General features: G+C 36.4%; 1 protein-coding gene across 1 annotated transcript; it reads left to right on the forward strand.

Annotated features, from left to right (window-relative positions):
- Positions 1–2,526: 2,526 nt before the first annotated feature.
- Positions 2,527–6,949, forward strand: LOC139868509 (uncharacterized). Its single transcript, XM_071856847.1, has 4 exons — positions 2,527–3,309; positions 3,384–3,656; positions 6,403–6,792; positions 6,917–6,949. Exons 1-4 carry the CDS (start codon positions 2,527–2,529, stop codon positions 6,947–6,949), a joined length of 1,479 nt encoding a protein of 492 aa, XP_071712948.1.
- Positions 6,950–23,524: the final 16,575 nt, after the last annotated feature.

The raw sequence follows: 23,524 nt of genomic DNA on the forward strand, positions 1-23,524 counted from the left end.
ATAAATTCCCCACTTTATTATAGCGTCCAACACACTGATAACCTTGATACATTTATGCCTGCCTCGATCCCAATTACCCCCCAATCACCTAAACAGAATCAACCTATATCTCCCATGAATCTCATGCCCGACCCACCTCCACCCCATACCGCAACCACATCTTCCGACCCATTCAACGTTAACGATCTTCTCCATATCGGTTAGAACAAACCCAAAACAAAACATAAGCTCACCTCTGAATTTAAACCGAAATTGATCCCAAAAGAAAAAGAGCACCCTTTTAAGAGAAGCATCAAAGACGATATTTTAAAATCCAAATCCTCAACCAGTATCTCAACCGAGGTCCCTATCCCTAATCCGAAAATTCGGCCAAGATCTAACATGTTGTGTATCAAACATCTAGCGAGAAGCGGCCAAAAACTACGTTTTTCACAACTCTCTAAACGTTGAAAAACATCGTCTTTAAATGAGGATAATGCATCAAGTCACACTCATGTTTCTGTCACGGCACCTGGACGTGGTATTAATAAGAAATTATCGAACTCCTCTAAAGACAAAAGCTTGGACACAAACGAACTTGGACATAACATCGGTATCCGATGGAATACCCGGTAACATCTTTCCTTTTCTCTCGTTTTTTATCTTATTTTTATAATGTGTACGATATCTCTTAACATTCGGGGACTTGGGCAATTGGGTAAAATTAATTGGCTTAAACGTATTTGTAACAAAGAGAAACCAACAATACTTGGACTACAAGAAACTAAATGTGAACATACTCAAGACAACATCATTGAATCATTCTGGGGAAACTCTGACTTCAAATTCATCCAAAAAGAATCGGTTGGGGCATCAGGGGGAATCATCACTATTTGGGACTGTAATTCATTCATCTTCGATCACGCTATTGAAGGTGAATTTTTTCTTGCAATTTGCGGATCATGGGTGGGTTATGATTCTAAGATTACATTCATAAATGTTTACGGTCCACACTCCTCTTCCAAAAAATAAAGACTATGGTCTGAGTTATCATCCCTTATAAACTCCCTCACATCCCCTTTCATCATATTCGGTGACTTTAACGAAGTTAGAAAAGCCTCAGAACGCATGAATTGTGTGTTCAATCAACAATGGGCTACTAACTTTAATAACTTCATTAACAATTTCGGATTAATTGACATCCCCCTTGGCGGTAAAAAATTCACTAGAATCTGCATAAAAAGAATGAAATTCAGTAAAATAGACAGATTCCTCGTTTCAAATGACATTCTAAAATTATGGCCTAACATCTCCTCTAAAACTCTCGACCGTGATCTATCTGACCATTGTCCTATACTCCTTAGGAACACTTATTTCAACTCTGGCCCTAAATCTATTCATGTCTTTAACACTTGGCTTGACCTCAAAGACGCTGATTCGATCATCACTCGGGCCTAGTCTATCCCTATGACTAGAAATCGTCCCGATTGTATCCTCCGTAACAAACTGAAAAACGTCAAATTGGAACTTAAAAAATATAGTGCTCAACTCGATAATCTTGATACTCAAATTCTATATCACTTAAAAAACATTAACGAATGGGAAGCTTTAGCTGAAACTAGACCTCTATCCGAATCCGAGAAAAACAAATGGCTTGAAGATAAATTTTCACATCTAGATAAAGAAAAAAAGAAAGCAAACATGTTAAAACAAAAATCTAGAATTAAATGGGCCCTCGAAGGAGATGAAAACTCGAAATACTTCCATAATTTCATTAAAAACGTAATAGTAAAAATAATTTACACTGTTTATCTCTTAATAGAACTTGGATTGAAGATCCCAACGTCATAAAACATGAAACATATCTTTATTTCAAAAATCTATTTAAATCCAACAAACTTAACAATCACTGTCCTTTTGATAATGCACCTCACCTTGAATTCATTTCCACACAAGATAACCTCTTTCTTGAATCCGAATTCCTTGAAAAGGAAATTTGGGAAGCTATCCACGACTGCGAAAGCTCGAAAGCACCTGGTCCTGATGGTTTTAACATGAAATTCTTCAAAAAATACTGGGATCTCATAAAACACGATCTCATTAAAGCGCTAGATTGGTTTTGGTCCAATTCCAAAATTTCCAAAGGCTGTAACGCATCCTTCTTCACACTCATCCCCAAAAAACCTAACCCTATTAGCTTGAATGAATATCGCCCTATTTGTCTAATTGGAAGCTATTATAAAATCCTTACCAAAATCCTCTCTAACCGTCTTGCCAAAGTCATCCACAAGGTCATTGGGGCTGAACAATCAGCCTTCCTCAAAGGTCGCAACATCCTAGATAGCGTGCTAATCGCAAATGAAATCATAGATGAACTTAAACGAAAAAAACGTAAAGGTCTCATTTTCAAAGTCGACTTCGAAAAAGCTTTTGACTGTATCGAATGGGACTTCCTATTTAACACCATGCACTACATGGGGTTCGGCAATAAATGGATTAACTTCATTCGTGCTTGTCTCTCTTCCTCATCTATCTCCGTTTTAATCAATGGCTCTCCCACTGACGAATTCTACCCCGAAAGAGGTATTCGCCAAGGTGACCCAATCTCACCTTTTCTCTTCATCATCGTCGCCGAAGGCCTTAACATCCTCACTAAAACGAGCCTTATCTAGTGGTCATCTGCGTGGAATCAATGTTGGCAATGACAATATCTCTGTCACTCACCTTCAGTACGCTGACGACACAATTTTTTTCGGGGAATGGAGTAAAAGAAATGCTAAACACATTTCCAAACTCCTCAAATGCTTCGAGAAAATCTCTGGACTCAAAGTTAACTTCCAAAAAAGCAAACTATACGGTGTCGGTACTTCTCCCCAAGAGATTGAAGATATGGCCAATTATATTAGCTGTTCTTCTGGCACTTTTCCATTCACTTACCTTGGTCTTCCCATCGGTGTGCCTTCATCTCATCCTTCCTCCTGGCAACCAATTGTCGAAAAGTTCGACAAAAGACTTTCTGACTGGGTGGCTAAATCGATCTCTTTCGGAGGTCGACTAACACTCATTAAAGCTATCTTAAGCAGCATACCACTCTATTATTTCTCCCTCTTTCATGCTCCCTCCTCCATCCTTAGCCTCCTTGAATCTAAAAGACGCAAAAAATTTTGGGGCGGGTCATCAACTGAAAATAAAATTAATTGGATAAAATGGGATCAAATTCTTTTACCCTACGATAAAGGTGGTTTAAATGTTGGTTCTCTTTTTAGTAAAAACATCTCACTACTATGTAAATGGTGGTGGCGCTTCAAAAATGAGAAACACGCACTTTGGGTAAAAATTATTACCAGTAGCTTGGGGGGGGGGGGGGGGGTTGGAATCTAACGTTTCTTGCAGGAATATTTCAGGTCGCACGGTTTGGAAAGAAATTATTAAAGCTGGAAAAATTGCGGACAACACAGGCGCCTCATTCTCCTCTTCCATCTCAAAATGTCTCGGGAATGGCGCCTCCATCAATTTTTGGAATGACACATGGTTTGGCTCGGAACGATTTAGCACGCTTTTTCACAGATTATACAAGCTTGAGACAAATAAAGATGCTTCAATCGCTGAAAGAATTACACATTGCAATGGGTCCGCATTTGGTAATTGGTGTTGGTCAAGGCCTCCTAGTGGTCGGGGTACAAACGACCTCATGGAATTAAACAACATTATATCTTTCGTAACTTTATCCGACAAGCAAGACTCCTGGAAATACAATCTAGACCCCACAGGAATTTTCACCACCAAATCTTTGACACTTTTGATCAACTCTCTAAAGTTAGGGAGTAACGCTTTAAGCTTATCGATTCCCCGTAACTAACTTCTTCCGCAAAAAGTATATATCTTCATCTGGCGAGCCATTCAAAAAAAGATCCCGGTTCGATTCGAAATTGACAAAAGGGGCATTGATCTCGATTCCACTTTATGCCCTTTATGTGAATCGGATATTGAAACCACCGAACATATCCTCAGTTCTTGTCCAAAAACGGCACTCATATGGAAACTTGTTCTTGATTGGTGGGCCCAAGATGTCTCTTTAATCTCCAATCTTAACGACGCCATTATCAATAATCAACCGTTCGCGCTCAACAATTTCGGCTCTTCATTATGGCAAGCTACCAAATGTATAACTTGCTACATAATTTGGAAACATAGGAATCAGAAAGTTTTCTCCAAAAAAACGTGGTCCCCTGGATCGATTCTATCCGAAATACAATCCCAAAGTTATTGTTGGATTTCTAAAAGATCACGTAAAAAGAAATTAATCGAGTGGCATCAATGGCTTATAAATCCTTCCTTCTTCGTTGCAGATTCTCCCCACCGTGTTGGGATTGGCTAATCTTCTACTAACACTTATGTGTAACCCACAGATTCCATTTCTTCTATTGAGGGTTTGATTAATCGGGCTAGTTTGTGTAACTTTGTTGGCGCTATATTGTCACTGTTATCCTCTCTAGTCCGGCTTGTTTCTTTCAAGTTCTTATTCCCTCTTTAGTTTTATTGGCATTCGTTGGTTACCCGCGACTTTATAGCTTCCTTTTTGTAATTCCGTTTCATCAATGTATAGATACGTATAGGGCCTTGTAACTCTATTTTTATTAATAATATATTATCTTGCTTTTCAAAAAAAAAAAAAAAAAAAAAAATAATTAGCATTTAGGTTGTTGGGTAAATTAGATTGTTTGATAATCCAATGAGTAGTTACGGAAAATATTAAGTGAAAAAGAAAGAAAAAAATCAATTATCACATTTTGATATACAAATGAATTTCTTACTTTTTTTATTTCACATTTTGATTCTCCCAAAACGCAATCAACTAATTTTATATCGTAAATAAAATTATAAGTTGATTTTTAATTGTCACGTTCATAAATAGTAAATAATCAAATAATAATATTTGTGAAATTAAAGGAAAAATCAATTAATTACTTTTTTAAATTGCCAAAACGCAAAATTGAAAAGCAAGGAGGGAGTTGCTGCTTAGAAACGGGGTTTTTGACTTTTGCTTCTCATTCTTTTTTTCCCTTATCCTTAATACAACATTTTCTAATAAAAAATCTACTCCTTCCGTCCCAATTTAATTGTCTTCAAACAAAAGACACGCAGTTCAAGGAGATATCATAAAAGTATTATAGTTTCTGTTTATTTTCCAGTTTTACCCTTACTTTTTATTTCTCCTTTAATCATATGTACATACATTATGGGCATAATAGAATTTAATCTTCTTATTCTTTTCCATTTATAGAAGTGGACAATTAATTTGGAAAATTCTAAAATAAAATACTGGACTATAGATTTGGAACATATGTAGTATTAGATAAATATTTAACACAAGTTTGAGTGGCAGAGGATTATATTATCACGTGGTGAAAGGAAGTTACATGTCATGTGACATCTCCTTCCGTCTCATATCAATAGTCCATCATTGCATTTTTAGATATTTTAAATTAATATTTTCACTTTCATAAATAAAAAAGAATAAGAAGCATAAGTTATAGTATGCCTTTAATGTATGTTGATAGGATGAAAGGAGAAAGAAAATGTCATGGAAAAACTGAAAAGTAACCGAAAATATAGTACTTTTATGACATTTCCTTAAATTTTTTGTTTTGTCTGTGAACTATTAATATGAGACGGATAGAGTATTTTATTTGTTAATTTTTTAGAAGTGTTTAAGTTTTTCTTCTTCTTTATACTCCCTATTGCACACAACTTATAGTTTTGAGTTTTTATAGTTGATAGTTTAGCATGTAAAAATAATAAATTGAATATTGTACACAATCTTTAGCTTATAAATGATGGTAATAGTTTGTGTAATTCATAAGAAAGTTTTTTACCTAATAGACTACTTATGTATTCTATTATTTTAAAAGGGTGACCCTTTTGATAATTTTACGTTACATATACTCCGATGTTTTTTTCCAAACACTTAATTATCTAATTATTACGTTATTATACAATATAATAAAATTCAAACACTATTAATCAAAATCATGTTTTTATAACGCTGATTATTTGATTATGATTATCCAAAATGCATAATCAGTTTTTAAAACGTAAATCCAAACATCCCGTAAGTTTTAACAATTTAAAAATGTGATAATAAAATAATCATATTTTAAACACAAGGCCACATAAATTCTAAATTTGTAATATATACTCCGTAACAGTTAAAACTACATCTCAATTTATTTTTGTAGTAATTAATTCAACCGAATTTAACAATCGAAATCTTATTATCTTAAATATAGTCTTACAGCTTTTAATATTCTCCTTAATTATAATTGTAATCTTAAATAAATCTTAAATGTAATGTAATGTAATCGAGACTATCTGCACCATCCGTGGTCTAAGATAATTTGGAGTAATTTTGTCCCTTCAAAGGTAATGCTTTTTCATTGGCTTGTTTTGAGAAATAGCATTCCCGTTAAAGATGTTCTTGCTAAAAGATGTATTTTACCCGCTAGTCAATCAACTTTGTGTGTATGGTGTATGGTTGAGGTTGAAACCATCGACCACTTGCTACTTCATTGCAAATGGTCAACGTGTATTTGGAAAGATTTGTTTCGTTGGTGGAGCATTAGGTGGGTTATCCCGAGAACGGTTAGCGACTTCTCTTATGATTGGTATTTCGGGATGGGAGTAAAGGCATCCAAGTTTTGGAAAATGATCGGTCCCGCAACAATATGGGCCATTTGGATGGCTAGAAACGATATCATGTTCAATGTCAAATTCCTATGCCAGTCAACTCTTGTACGCAACATCAAGCTTAAGGTTTTTCTTTGAGCGTGCAACCTCAAGTTCGTCCATAGTGTTCAATCGCATGTTTGGGAGACCAATCCTTTGCTTCTTTGTCAATAGGAGTGTATCTGTTAATGCTTTTATGTTTTTTTTGTAGCAATGTGTGACCGATTTCGATCCGTCATTGTAATGGTTTACGTTTTCATTCATCATTTTTGATGAAGTTAACGGTTTTAATATAATTCTCTTTTTTCGCCAAAAAAAAAAAAAAAAAAAAAAAAAAAAAAACTGCACCATCCGTTTAAAAATTAACTACAACTGATACTTAAGGGGGTTGACTATTGACGATATAATGAGTGGGAAGGTTCCGCACAATGCTACCGAAAATGATTTCGCTCTATACCTTAAACCTAATTTCTATAATTTTAAGGTAGTCTCAACAATTTGATGCTCATAGACGAAAATAAAAATGGACCCTCATACTCGTTATATTTTTTAACTCGTATAAATTTTTTAATACTTCAAGTTTTTTTATTTATTACTTTCAATGTATTTAACTATTTAAAATTACAGTATTATAACTTTGATTGACAATATTTATTGAATTTAATTGAAAATTTTGAGAAAAATATATACATATTCAAAATTTTGAGCCCTTCAAAATTTTTGAATATAGACGATTGCCCACATTGGCTTTGTCCAAAGACGTCTCTGTATAAATTATAACAACAATCCTACATTAACGATATGTACATAACTTTTTTTGAACGGTTATTTTGGCATCACCCAGAGGGAACTGAACCACCTTCGCGATCATTGCCACCCACGCATGTTACTGTAACATCCTCAAACCGGACCTAGCCGTAAGTTGACGATTTTGCCCTTAGGCCTCGTTAATTGTGATTTTAATTAATTATTATGATTATTTATTCTTATGGCACTGTTAGATTTGCTTTTTGACCAGGGTTCCATAACAGTTCAGTTTATTTGTTTTGGACCCTGTTTGAGCCGCCAAGCAACATGTGTTTGGGGCCAATAAATACCCGTGTGTTGTGGGGTATGGGATTTTAACCCTAATTTAGTGAGTAGTGCTACCTTTTCTACTCATTTTCTCCATCTCTCTAGAAAATTCCAAACGCCCTGTACTTTCACCATCTCCTACCATCAAACCCTAGTTGTTTAATTTGTGTTCTAGAGCTCAAATCATTTTTATCATCTTGTTCCTCACGAATTACTGAGTCTTTTATGATAAGAATCAAAATGCTTTAATCTTTAAGAAAATGAGGATTTTGTGTTAGGTTTGTTAAAAGTTTAATTTTGGGTCAAAATGGTTTGATTTAGATGTTGTTTGTGTCAAGATCTTGTGGGTTTATGTAACACCCCGTTTTTCCTTTGGCATGTTGCTTTGGTCGACGTACGAAGTTCAAAGGTGCGTATTCGATCTTTATTGTGTTTGACTTTAGCTACGTTTGTTTAATCTAGTCATAAAACGAAAAAGGGCCTGAAAACCAAAATTTACGGCCGCAATTTATGGCCTTATGGCCGCAACTTTTGAACAGGGAGACATGTTTCCGAAAATAAACAAAGTTACGGCTGCAATATTGGGAATTACGACCGCAATATTGGGGATTACGGCCGCAATTTTGTGGATTACGGCCGCAATATTGGTGCTGGAAGGTTACGAATTTAACCTTAAATTTGAGATTTTTAAGGGGCTAAATGGTCTTTTCACTTGGGGGTCAGTTTTGAGCCACTAAAACTGATCCAATCTCATTCTTATCCTCATTTTTCACCTTCTCAAACACTTTCATCTCATTTTAGAGAGAGAAGGAGATTCTAGAGAGAGATTTGGAGATTAGGGGAAGAAGAAGAGTGAATCTGGTCTAGTCGCGAGAGTTAAAGTTGTTCACCTCGTTCACGGCTACGTTTTGGTAGTGTTGGTATGCTCTAACTCCGAATTTAATTGTTTAAGGTTCTTGTTCTTGTTCATGTTTGGGGTTTGAGCTAGTTAGGGTTATAAACCCCATTTCTCATGAAATTGGGGGTTTTGTTGTATGTATTGTGTAAGTAAACCCGATTATTGTGGGTTTAGGGTTTAATGACGAATTTGGAAGTATTTGTCATGAATTTGAGTGTTAGTCACTAGTTTGTAAGTGTATTAGTGGTTTTGGATGTTCATAAGAACTTGTGTACTAGTCAAAATGGGTATTGACTTTGATTTGTGTCAAATTATGTTTTGGGTAAAGATTTGATGAATCAAGTATATAAATGTTTGATTAATGTGTTAAATGGTGTTTTGGAAAGTTAATCACTAGCCGTTAGTGATTAAGGTTATTTTTGGGACTTATGTCAAATGGGTTGACTTTGAATTGGGTCAAAATTGATGATGACGCTAGTTTTGGTCAAATGGATGTTTAAACATTTGTGTTAAGCGTTAAATGATGTTTTTGGATGTAACCGCTCATGAGAAGTGATTTTGAGTCAAAATAATGTGTTAACACAAGTCAAACATTGTCAAACGCCATATTGCACGTGTTGTGGTTTTGGGTGTAAATTGACAAGTCGAAGTGAGTTAAACCTAATTTGGTCAATTGGAAGTTAACTTTTGTGTTAAGTGTTAAATTGTTGAATTTGTGACGTAATCACTAGTAATGGTGATATTGGGTCAAACTTGACTTGTTTTGGTGGTTAAGTGCAATTTGGGTCAAGTTGCACTTATGGGTCAAGTGCAATAAGTGTTAGTTTATACCTTTTTGAATGGGTCGGAATTACCACCCGTAGTGGTAATTGGTGGAGTTCACTTTAGGTGTCTAAATGGGCGGATTGTGGAGGTAGGTATAAACCCTTGGTTAAGGGTGTTGGCGTCGAATCCTCTTATAGAGAATGTATGTTGATTATGTGTATACCTATATGCGTATTATAGGTAAAAGCTTGCTCGGTTTCTTTGGTGGAGATTTCACGCATGGTTTGTAATGCTCGAGTTCATGAGGTGAGTGGAATAATTATACGTGTATGTATATAATGTATTTATTTGTGTGGCGTGAAATGTGGGTTAGTCGCGGTGTTAAGACACCACATTTTACGTGACGAGTGGATTAGTCGCTGTGTTAAGACACCACTCCGGGGTTAGTGACATGTGGGTTAGTCGTGGTGTTAAGACACTACATTGTTGTGATGGATGGGGTAGTCGCGGTGTTAAGACACCACTCTGGGAAGTTTGACATGTGGGTTAGTCGCTGTATTAAGACACCACATTTGTCATGATGGATGGGTTAGTCGCGGTGTTAAGACACCACCCGGGGGTTAGTGATACGCGGTGTTAAGTACACTAATGGATGTTGTGAACTCCGATGGTCTTTTGCAAGAACCATTCCCTTGTACTATTGGTTAACCATGGTTGTGTGAGTTTTGTATTAGCATATTAAATTGTCAACTATATGCTATTGGCGATGCTAGCTTATTGTGAATTGCGGATATTTAGTTTTGCATTGTGATTGCATGGTTGTTGAATTGCTAGCTCGTATGTGGTATTTGTGTAAGTGTATGCAAGTAAGTAGATTATATATGTATATGGACACGAATTGGGGATTTGGTAGTCCCTGGGATTATGCTCTTGGTATCGGGTTGAATTATTGTGTATTAACCCGTATTCGTGTGATTGGGTCATTATTACAAATGATTTTGTAATGTGTAATTTGTGTATCAAGGGTCATTATAAATTGTCAAACGTATCGTTACAATATTATTTTTTTGGTTAAAACAGAGTTGGAAATGTATTGTAATAATGGGACCTAACTTATAAAAAAAATGTGCTTTATTTTTGGCAAACGGATTTGGGGTCATTTCAAGTGGTATCAGAGCATAGTCTAAGGGAATTAAGTGACCTTGGAATAGGTGCCTAGTCTTAGACTTATTGACGGTTGTGCGTTATTTGCGGGATTTGTTAGAATACGGGTCGGATTGAGATTTGTTAGTGCCTTAGAGTAGGTGACTAACTAGGACCTGTGTTTGTCCAAAATGTGATTATGTGGGGCCTTATTTCGTGTGTAAATTAGTGCCTTAGATAGCTAGCGCCTAATGTAAGTAGGCGAACTTGGACGTTGTTTTAGTGATAGTCACCTATGTTGTAGGTTGACTTGTTGTTGCGGTGTACTTGTGCATATTTATCATTATATTGTATATAGGTGTATATATACAGGTATCTATTAGTGCGGAGTCCTAGAGTCGAATCTATTGGAGAGATTCGGATGTTTGGCGGTTTTGAGTGATCAAGTTCACGGTAAGGACTTTCGTCATTCGGGTACTAGGGCTTATCGCATGTTATTTTGCGTGAATGTTGTGTCAGCCCGGGTAAAGTACTTTGCGTGACCATGTGGAAATGGTATGGTATGCAATTGTAATAGTGACTAATCACCATTATTACAAAAGTGTATCTTGACACTAAGAATGACATGACGAGTACCGAACGGAGGAAACGTGGCATGGTTGGGGTAGATTCGGGGTGAAATAGGAATTGTGTATTGGTTTCTAGGATTTAATTGTCTCGGGTGATGTGCTTGTTGTCACATCGGGCTCTTTGTGAGTCGGGAAGTGTTATGGTGGTTTCGATTAGCTAAGGTGAGTGAGCAAACTCACGAGTTTGGTGCGTGCTTAGTTACCCTAAGTAGTGGGTGCACTATTGAGATTGTCATTGGTTGTAGTTACACATCGTAACTAGGATGACCGACTTACGTGTGTGTGTGTGTGTGCGACGAGGACTTGAATTCCGTAATGGGATGTAGCAAGTCTAATGATTGTAGAATTGGGTTACACTTGGTAGAGTGTGTGGTTAGAGAATCGCGTAAGGATTCTAGTTGTGAGTCGCCTTGGAATTGACGAATCGAGGAGTCTTCGGGTCGTTAAACTCATGGGAGTGGGACCCGTATGATGATTAATGCGTTAGTGTGTTGTGGATTATAGGGTAACATTCCTAATGGAATATCCCTTGTAGTAGTGGTTTTATCGAGGTGTGAAAGGGTGCAAGACTTAGTGTTCCCAAGCATCTCCTTAGTGTTAGATGAAGGGCTTTATTATGCTATATCGGTTGGCCTTGTGGAATTGCGGGTAGCGTGTGATCGCTAGTAAATATTTATAAGACAATAAACCGTAAGGTTTGTCGGGTAGGTATGACTTAAGGTCATCATTGTGGAGAGATGGGTAACATCGGGTATATGGAACCCAAAGATCGAGTTTTTAAAATTCGGTAGATTGTGGTGGGAGTCTGCTGGACACTGCGTCAGGTGCCTTCTTATACCTGCTAATGTAATGTTCAACTCCGGTGATGGTGTGATTACTTTGTGCTTAGGGTGCCCGTGAGATACCTTTGGAAGTAGCGAAGACTACAATAGTGATCGACAGGTGATGGTAATTCGATGGTTATGAAAGTCGAAGTTTAAGAGCATTGCTGTAAATACTTCTTATGAAATGACGGACGAGCGAATCTTGTTTCTTTTAAGTGATAGATGGGTAAAGATGACCGGTGAGCCGGTGATTGACTTAATGGTCGGTTAGGCCGAAGGTTATGATGAGGTATTGATATTGCGGTCGATGCAATTATTGTGTTGGATTGGTCACTCTTCTCCATGAGAGTGAGAAATTGTTGATAAAGGTTCATTGAGTGGAAGGTCGGGTGATCTCGACTGGGACGCACTACTGATTAAGCAGAGTTGCATATGCCTAGGCTTAGAGGCGTATGTAGGACTTTGGTGGAGTCGCTTTGCGAACGATGAAAGGTTGTTCATTGTGATTGTAGTATGAAGGTGCAATGTCGTCGCGTGTACGACATTTCAAGTGAATGTGTATGTCGACTCTGAGAGCCTGAAGTAAATTCGTGGTGATTTGATGTTTATGACCAATGATGAGATTGATCATGTGTGTCGTTGAATAAAAATTCCGCGGGATGTTATCATCTTGACGGTGAAAGTGTGGAGCTAAATCCTAAGTGGGGGAGTCTTTACTGCCGCCCGAGGAAGCTCCGGTGGTGTTAGATAAAGTGAAGTGTAAGACTTCTTACGTAAGGTAGTCGTGTAGTACCAAAGTACGGTATGAGACCAAATGCGAAGTTTGAGATCACGGAAGTGAGAGAATGAAACTGTCGTTGCGGGTGCTTTCGTGATGTTAATTTGGGTTGGTGTGAAACTCGGATAGTACTGTCGAGTGAGTACGAGTTCGATATTGTTGTGAATAGTGTATTTTTCATGTCGGGAAGCGTGATCGTGGAAATTGTCAGTGGATTACTCCACTTTATGGATGATTGTCAGGCTGGGAGTGCTGGTTTCGATTGTCTGACATAGAGACACGCGGATGTTGTTTGTTTACGCGGGTCTGTTCCCTAATGATGTGACCCGTTGGTTGCATTGAAATATGGAGGCCATCCTTAACGGACGGTCTAGGTAGGAGGATTCACCCGGCATTGATGAATATTTTTGTAGGTCGTGTGACGAATTGCAAATTCGTTGTGATGATAATTCGCTGTTGACAGGATTCTAGTATACGAATAGTTTCCATGCTAGTACTAGGAAACCGTCTTGCGCGGTTGTGTTATAGGGTTTAGAGGAGAAACCATGTGTCAGGTGTTGATATATTGTCTAGCACGTGGTGTATTATTGTCATCTTGGATTAATCTAGTGACTAATGGTCGTGTGTGAATCGATTGATGGGAAAGTTGTGTCCCTAGAGTGATTATTTTGGTGATACCGAAATTTCTTCGTTGAAGGAATAACCCGGTTTGGGTGACGGGGGAAGTTGGTTCTTGAATCAGAGGACATTCATAATTGACCGGTTGAGTAGTGCATTTATGAACTGATAATGTACAGAGTTTTAACGCGGCGCGAATTCTTCTCGATTTGGATTAGCGCAATACTTGGTTCACGGCGTAATGGAGATAGTAAATCGTTTTGGACGTTGAGTGTATAAGATACCACTTGTTGCGGTGATGCATGCTAGTGATTATTAGCGTGTGGTGAGATCTTCGGATTAGCGGAAGATATTATGGGCGTCGGGCTTGGTTGTGTTCTGAAGGATCGTAGGGTGTGGTTCCTAGTTGTATGTAAGCATGTAGGAATGCGTGAAGCAATTACCTCTTGGTAAATGATGAGGATCACGGGGACGTGATCCAAACTAAGTGGGGGAGAGTTGTAACACCCCGTTTTTCCTTTGGCATGTTGCTTTGGTCGACGTACGAAGTCCAAAGGTGCATATTCGATCTTTATTGTGTTTGACTTTAGCCACGTTTGTTTAATCTAGTCATAAAATGAAAAAGGCCCTGAAAACCAAAAATTACGGCCGCAATTTATGGCCTTATGGCCGCCACTTTTGAACAGGGAGACATGTTTATGAAAACACCCAAAGTTACGGCCGCAATATTGGGGATTACGGCCGCAATATTGGGGATTACGACCGCAATTTTGTGGATTACGGTCGCAATATTGGTGCTGGCAGGTTACGAATTTAACCTTAAATTTGGGGTTTTTAAGGGGCTAAATGGTCTTTTCTCATTGGGGTTGGTTTTGAGCCACTAAAACTAATCCAATCTCATTCTTATCCTCATTTTTCACCTTCTCAAACACTTTCATCTCATTTTAGAGAGAGAAGGAGATTCTAGAGAGAGATTTGGAGATTTGGGGAAGAAGAAGAGTGAATCGGGTCTAGTCGCGAGAGTTAAAGTTATTCACCTCATTCACGGCTACGTTTTGGTAGTGCTGGTATATTCTAACTCCGAATTTAATTGTTTAAGGTTCTTGTTCATGTTTGGGGTTTGAGCTAGTTAGGGTTATAAACCCCATTTCTCATGAAATTGGTGGTTTTGTTGTATGTATTGTGTAAGTAAACCCGACTATTGTGGGTTTAGGGTTTGATGATGAATTTGGAAGTATTTGTCATGGATTTGAGTGTTAGTCACTAGTTTGTAAGTGTATTAGTGGTTTTGGATGTTCATAAGAACTTGTGTACTAGTCAAAATGGGTATTGACTTTGATTTGTGTCAAATTATGTTTTGGGTCAAGATTTAATGAATCAAGTATATAAATGTTTGATTCATGTGTTAAATGGTGTTTTGGAAAGTTAGTCACTAGCCGTTAGTGATTAAGGATGTTTTTGGGACTTATGTCAAATGGGTTGGATGTAACTGCTCATGAGAAGTGATTTTGAGTTAAGCGTTAAATTGATGATAACGCTAGTTTTGGTCAAATGGATGTTTAAACATTTGTGTTAAGCGTTAAATGATGTTTTTGGATGTAACTGCTCATGAGAAGTGATTTTGAGTCAAAGTGATGTGTTAACACAAGTCAAACGTGGTCAAACGCAATATGAGTCAATATTGCACGTGTTTTGGTTTCGGGTGTAAATTGACAAGTCGAAGTGAGTTAAACCTAATTTGGTCAATTGGAAGTTAACTTTCGTGTTAAGTGTTAAATTGGTGAATTTATGGCGTAATCACTAGTAATGGTGATATTGGGTCAAACTTGACTTGTTTTGGTTATTAAGTGCAATTTGGGTCAAGTTGCACTTATGGGTCAAGTGCAATAAGTGTTAGTTTGTACCTTTTTGAATGGGTCGGAATTACCACCCGTAGTGGTAATTGGTGAAGTCCAATTTAGGTGTCTAAATGGGCGGATTGTGGAGGTAGGTATAAACCTTTGGTTAAGGGCGCTAGCGTCGAATCCTCTTATAGAGAATGTATGTTGATTATGTGTATACCTATATGCGTATTATAGGTGAAAGCTTGCTCGGTTTCTTTGGTGGAGATTTCGCGCATGGTTTGTAATGCTCGAGTTCATGAGGTGAGTGGAATAATTATACGTGTATGTATATAATGTATTTATTTGTGTGGCGTAAAATGTGGGTTAGTCGCGGTGTTAAGACACCACATTTACGTGATGAGTGGATTAGTCACGGTGTTAAGACACCACTCCGGGGTTAGTGACATGTGGGTTAGTCGCGGTGTTAAGACACCACATTGTCGTGATGGGTGGGGTAGTCACGGTGTTAAGACACCACTCTGGGAAGTTTGACATGTGGGTTAGTCGCGATGTTAAGACACCACATTTGTTATGATGGGTGGGTTAGTCGCGGTGTTAAGACACCACCCGGGGGTTAGTGATACGCGGTGTTAAGTACACTAATGGATGTTGTGAACTCCGATGGTCTTTCGCGAGCACCATTCCCTTGTACTATTGGTTAACCATGGTTGTGTGAGTTTTGTATTAGCATATTAAATTGTGAACTATATGCTATTGGCGATGCTAGCTTATTGTGAGTTGCGGATATTTAGTTTTGCATTGTGATTGCATGGTTGTTGAATTGCTAGCTCGTATGCGGTATTTGTGTAAGTGTATGCAAGTAAGTAGATTATATATGTATATGTATAATTATTGCATTCACTAAGCTTTATGCATACCCTTCTCGTTGTTTACCTTTTTACAGGTATTGTGATTGTGAAGCTAGCTAGTTGATAGACTAGATGCGTAGGAGCGCTTGGGCTCGATGGGGTAGCTTTTGGATATTTGGACGCAAATTGGGGATTTGGTAGTCCCCGGAATTATGCTCTTGGTATCGGGTTGGGTTGTTGTGTATTAACCCGTATTCATGTGATTGGGTCATTATTACAAATCAATTTGTAATGTGTAATTTGTGTACCAAAGGTCATTATAAATGGTCAAACGTATCGTTACAATATTATGTTTTTGGTTAAAACAGAGTTGAAAATATATTGTATTAATGGGACCTAACTTATAAAAAATAATGTGCTTCTTTTTTGGTAAACGGATTTGGGGTCGTTTCAAGTTGTATCAGATCATAGTCTAAGGGAATCAGGTGACCTTGGAATAGGTGCCTAGTCTTAGACTTATTGACGGTTGTGCGTTATTTGCGGGACTTGTAGGAATACGGATCGGATTGAGATTTGTTAGTGCGTTAGAGTAGGTGACTAACTAGGACTTGTGTTTGTCCAAAGTGTGATTATGTGGGGCCTTATTTCGTGTGTAAATTAGTGCCTTAGATAGCTAGCGCCTAATGTAAGTAGGCGAACTTGGACATTTTTTTAGTGATAGTCACCTAGGTTGTAGGTTGAGTTGTTGTTGCGGTGTACTTGTGCATATTTATCATTATATTGTATATAGGTGTATATATACACGTATCTATTTGTGCGGTGTCCTAGAGACGAATCTATTGGAGAGATTCGGATGTTTGGCGATTTTGAGTGATCAAGTTAACGGTAAGGACTTTCGTCATTTGGGTATAAGGGGTTATCGCATGTTATTTTGCGTGAATGTTGCGTCAGCCCGGGTAAAGTACTTTGCTTGACCATGTGGAAATGGTATGGTACGCAATTTTAATAGTGACTGATCACCATTATTACGAAAGTGTATCTTGACACTAAGCATGACATGACGAGTATCGAACGGAGGAAACGTGGCATGGTTGGGGTAGATTCGGGGTGAAATAGGAATCGTGTATTGGTTTCTAGGATTTAATTGTCTCGGGTGATGTGCTTGTTGTCACATCGGGCTCTTTGTGAGTCGGGAAGTGTTACGGTGGTTTCGATTAGCTAAGGTGAGTGAGAAAACTCACGATTTTGGTACGTGCTTAGTCACCCTAAGTAGTGGGTGCACTATTGAGATGGTCATTGGTTGTAGTTACACATCGTAACTAGGATGAACGACTTATGTTTTTGTGTGTGTGTGCGACGAGGACTTAAATTCCGTAATGGGATGTAGCAAGTCTAATGATTGTAGAATTGGGTTACACTCGGTAGAGTGTGTGGTTAGAGAATCGCGTAAGGATTCTAGTTGTGAGTTGCCTTGGAATTGGCGAATCGAGGAGTCTTCGGTTCGTTAAACTCATGGGAGTGGGACCCGTATGATGATGAATGCGTTAGTGTGTTGTGGATTATAGGGTAACATTCGTAACGGAATATCCCTTGTAGTAGTGGTTTTATCGAGGTGTGGAAGGGTGTAAAACTTGGTGTTCCCAAGCATCTCCTTAGTGTTAGATGAAGGGCTTCATTAGGCTATATCGGATGGCCTTGTGGAATTGCGGGTAGCGTGTGATCGCTAGTAGATATTTATAAGACTATAAACCGTAAGGTTTGTCGGGTAGGTATGACTTAAGGTCATCATTGTGGAGAGATGGGTAACATTGGGTATATGGAACCCAAAGATCGAGTCTCTAAAATTCGATAGATTGTGGTGGGAGTCTGCAGGACACTGCATCAGGTGCCTTCTTATACCTGCTAGTGTAATGTTCAACTCCAGTGATGGTGTGATTACTTTGTGCTTAGGATGCCCGTGAGATACCTTTGGAAGTAGCAAAGACTACAATAGAAATCGATGGGTGATGGTAATTCGACAGTTATGAAAGTCGAAGTTTAAGAGCATTGCGGTAAATACTTCTTATGAAGTGACGGACGAGCGAATCTTGTTGCTTTTAAGTGATAGACGGGTAAAGATGACCGGTTAGCCGGTGATTGACTTAATGGTCGGTTAGGCCGAAGTTTATGATGAGGTGTTGATATTGCAGTCGATGCAATTATTGTGTTGGATTTGTCACTCTTCTCCATGAGAGTGAGTGATATCGGCCAAAAAGTCACGTTTTTACCCCCGATATTGAGCCTTAAAACCATAAAGTTCCAAACTTTATCGCCAAAATAATTACTTTGTTTGTTAATTTGGTAGATTTAGTAATTACATAGGCTATGTTTCAAGAATCACTAAAAACGGATGAAAAACGAGGAAAAACGAGCAAAATCGGCTAAGACAATTAACACGCGTTTAAATAACTTATTTTATAATTTTTGGAAAAGATTATTTACTTAATCTCATGTTGTAGGATATTCAATTACGAACGCGTGGGCGCAAGAATCGTCAAAAACGGAGCTAAAACGAAGATTCTAGAGCAAAAACTTTCAAGACCCGTCCTAATCCATCAGGACGAGTACATTACATTTGGTTACATCGCGAGGTACTTGACCTCTATATGATATATTTTACAAACATTGCATTCGTTTTTAGAAGACAAACTTTCATTTCATCGAAAGTTGACGACATGCATACCATTTCATAAAATCCAACTATGAATGACTTAATAATGTTCTTGATGAACTCAACGACTCAAATGCAACGTCTTTTGAAATATGTCATGCATGACTCCAAGTATATCCCTAGAATGAGAAAATGCACAGCGGAAGATTTCTTTCATACCTGAGAATAAACATGCTTTAAAGTGTCAACCAAAAAGTTCGTGAGTTCATAGGTTTATCGTAATCGATCATTTCCATAATTTTAATAGACCACAAGATTTCCTTTATTCAATAATCATACACTCAAGTGTTTAAAAATTCATTCATATGGATTGAACACCTGGTAACCTACATTAACAAAATGCATCTAGAATATCCCCAAAAATAAAATCGAAGTACTAAAGCAGTTCAAATTCTCTGAATGGGGCTTGTCAAGGCCCATAGATCTATCTTTAGGATTCGCGTCAATTGGTGGCAATTATAATAAACACCAATTCTTAGGCTACCAAGATCAACAAGGGCGATATTCGGTATAACGATTCAACCATAGAATGTAGTTTTGATTACTTGTGTCTATTTCGTAAAGCATTTATAAAAGCGCATGTATTCTCAGTCCCAAAAATATATATATTGCAAAAGTATTTAAAGAGGGAGCTAATGAAACTCACTATATTGTATTTTGTAGTAAAAATACATATGACGTCATTGAACAAGTGTAGGGTTGGCCTCGGATTCACAAACCTATATTATTCATATATATTAACACACGTAATTGTATTCGAACAAATTTAGGTATTATTATTAATTGTTATTTTAGTAATTTGTACATTTCACTAATAACTAAATTAACTATATTTATTTTTATATACATTAAATAAGTAATTAATATTTATTACAAACATATTAATATAGTTATGTTTTATGTAAATAATATATTTTTATATAGAAAATCTTTATTTGATATATTAATAATTCTAATAATAATAATAATGATAAAAATAATAATATTAGTGTTAGAAATAATAATAAAAATGATAATTTTTATAAAAAAATTAGTTTCAATAATAATACTACTTACATTAAAAATGATAATAATAATAATAATAATAATAATAATAATAATAATAATAATAATAATAATAATAATAATAATAATAATAATAATAATAATAATAATAATAATAATAAAGAGTAATAAGTAAACTACCTCAAAGAAGTAGTCCTAAAAAAATGCCCAAGTCCGGGTTTGAACCGCGACGTCCCGCTAACCCGATAATTTCCATAACCATTACGCTATGTGTTTCAATTCTGAAATAACACCCAACTTAAATTGTTTTTAATCTTTACTTCTGTATATTTATTCTTCTTTTTTTTTAAATGCCCGAGCCAGGCTCGAACCTGAGACCTCCCGCGTTAAACACCCACACCCTAACCAATGCTCTACTGTTTCTTTTGTGTCTAAAATCATAAACTAAATCCTATAAACCATCATCTTATCTATCATCATCAACTTAGCAATATGATCATAGTCATCTTCAATATCATATGTTATCATCTCCACATACATCATCACCTCATCATTACCATCGAAAATCAACAGCAATACATGAACATTTACTTATGATATTTGTTATAGAACCGGCCCGCAAATAACAGCCCAACAAGATAGTCTAAAAAAATAAAAATAATAACTCGGTCCAAGAACTAAGTTAACGTCCATTTTGTTTTAGATTTGTTATATGCCTCATAAAATAAAACAGCTGGAAGTTGTAAGTTTGTGGGGTTCCATCTTAGTCATAAACAGAAAAAGACAACAACATCATTCATCATTCATACTCATCATATTTTCTTTATCTTGTCAATACGGTTTATCATAATAGTCCCTCATCATCATCATAATTTGATTATCTCATCATCTTTCTCATATTTTCTCATCATTCGTTATTGTAACATAACAGAAGAAAACATCAGTGATTCGATGGTGGGTGTGTTTGATTGTGAAGATGGAAACGAAAATAGCTCGTAAAGTAGCAGCATGAAAGATTACAAGCTGTCGGTTTTTGGGTCTAGTTGATGGTGGTGGTGTTGTTTATTAATTGAAGACTGCAACAAAGCTACTGTGGTGATGGCTGTAAGGTGTAAATGGGGGTTTTCGAACAAATTATAAGAGAGAGAGAGAAGAGAGAGAGTGATGGTTAGTGGTGGTTTCTAGCAACGGTAGTAGCAGTAAAAGAAGGCTGTAGGGTGGTGATTTCTTGAGTTGATGTTGTCGATGGTGGGTTGATAAGAGTGGTGGTATTTGTAGGTTAACGTGGGTGGTGATGGAATGGATGATCGATGGTGATCAATTGGGTAGTAATGTTGAGGTGGTTGTTTAAATGGGTTTATGGTGGTAGCGTATGTAGTGGTTGGTTTATGGTGGTTCTTGATGATGGTGACCGATGGTGGTTTAAATGGTGATGATAGATGGTGGAGATGGATGGTGGCCAACGGTTGATGAAGGCGGTGGCGAATGGGTGGTCATGAAAGGTGATGAGGGAGAGTAGGGTGAAGGTTGTAGTGATGGTCAAGGATGGTGATCGGTTGTCGAGTGAAGAAGAAACAATATGTGTGTGTTTAACTGTCTATAAGCTATGTATATGTATATATAAACATCATAGATTTACCTTTTGAATATCCCATAATTTGTGAAGACTTTCAGATCATTTCCCACACTCAGTTCTACTCTATTTTTGTTACTTCAATCAAGTTCTTTTGTGATCATATATGTATATTAACTACTCACTATTTGGATAAAAGTTTAGAAAGTAAATAGATGGATGGTGAGGTACGTATGAACATATATAGATAAAATATGAGAGTAGTTAAAAAGGTAATGAGAGTTGGTGGCTCCACTTTGATGGTGTCGATGGTCTTCACCATCTATCTGCAAGTTTCCATATCTATATCTAATCTAATTCTAATATATAAATATATATTAGAATGATATAATATTTATAATTAATAATAATATAATCATAAATATAATATAATAATGATTCTCATGAATCACGTTGTATAGGATAGCAGCCACCACCGACACTATTTTACGGTATTATTTTGTGCTCCTTTGTTAATCACTGGCGGATAAAAGTCTTCAGAAAAATTCTATATTTCTAAATTAACTATAATTATTTATTTTGGTCATTATAGTATAAAATTCGGTCATTAACTATTAAATAAAAATTACATTAATTATTCACTCCCAATCTCAAGTAAAATATGAAAAGTTTTAAAATTCAACAAATGGTTCCTAAATATATCTTTAATAAGCCTAAAATTTATAGAACTCATTTTCGGATAACCGTTTATTTTAAAATAATATCAGTTTAAATTTAACTTGCTTAATATCAATCGGAACATCAATGAGTATTAAAATCATTTAATATTTATTTTTAATATACTTTATTTATATATATAGATATATTTTTAAATAATAATTATTATAATATCATATCTCATAACAACAACATTTAATATTTCAAATTATACTTCCAATTATTATTTATATATAGTTATATTTATACACACATATCTATTTACAAATAGTTGTTCGTGAATCGTCGGGAATCGTCAAGGTCAAATGCATTCATGAAAAATTGTTCAAACGTTTTGAGACTTGGTTTAATAAACTTTTCTTATAGTGTCAGAATCATTTACAGATTAAGTTTAAATTTGGTCGGAAATTTGCGGGTTGTCACAGTACCTACCCGTTAAAGAAATTTCGTCCCGAAATTTGATTGGGATGGTCATGGTTAACAATAAAAATGTTTTCATGACGAATATGAGTTGATAGATAGAGTTTTATCACCATTGAGTACTAAGGATAAAACAATTTGATTACTTGGAGTGTATAAGCGAAGCTACACAAAAGAGTGAAATGAGAAAATAATTATCCGACTTAACTTTTGACGTAGTCACGTTTGAATTTCCGGAATTCAAGGGATTTAAAGAAAATATTCGAAATCTAAAAGATTTGATTCTTCGGAAAATAAAGATTTTAAGATCTCTATAATTAAATACGGTGATCTGCCTCGATTTCTTTATCAAATATCTCAGTATAAATTAACCTCTTCCGTTCCATTACTTTTACCATTCCTATACTAAATTCCAAATTCAAAAGATTGTGAAAATGCTTAATCCAGTTCTGATCCTTGTCCTTATCCTGACTATCGCAACAATCATTCTCCTTTTCTAACTTCCAACGGAAGAATCTGTTTTCTTCTACTTCGCCCTTGGGGTTATAGTGTTTTTAATTTTCCCGTGTCTTTATGTTGCGATAAACATTGACATACACGGTTTGTAATTTATGTGTTGTTATCGGACTTTATATTCCCCTTTATGTTTCATAGCTCCGTGCTTTTGTTTTCTCTTCTCGACTTTAAGTCAAGTGAATAATGGTTTAGAATTCGTAGGTATGAAGTTTTGATTGATCATAATGTTCTAAGCAGGAAGGAACGTAATAGCACAATTTGATTTGGTAAATTACCAGAATCTCAGAGGATATAACTATCAAGAATATACTTTCTTGATATGTTTAGAGGTTAAGCAGAATGAAAGAGTTATGTAACATGGCACATGATGACGTTATGATCTTTGAATCATCACGTTCCATTAGAAACTCGACATGACTTACTGTAATATAATCACGTTGATCAAGTGTCATTATAT

This window comes from Rutidosis leptorrhynchoides, chromosome 9, assembly GCF_046630445.1.
Source record: "Rutidosis leptorrhynchoides isolate AG116_Rl617_1_P2 chromosome 9, CSIRO_AGI_Rlap_v1, whole genome shotgun sequence".
Lineage (NCBI taxonomy): Eukaryota > Viridiplantae > Streptophyta > Magnoliopsida > Asterales > Asteraceae > Rutidosis > Rutidosis leptorrhynchoides.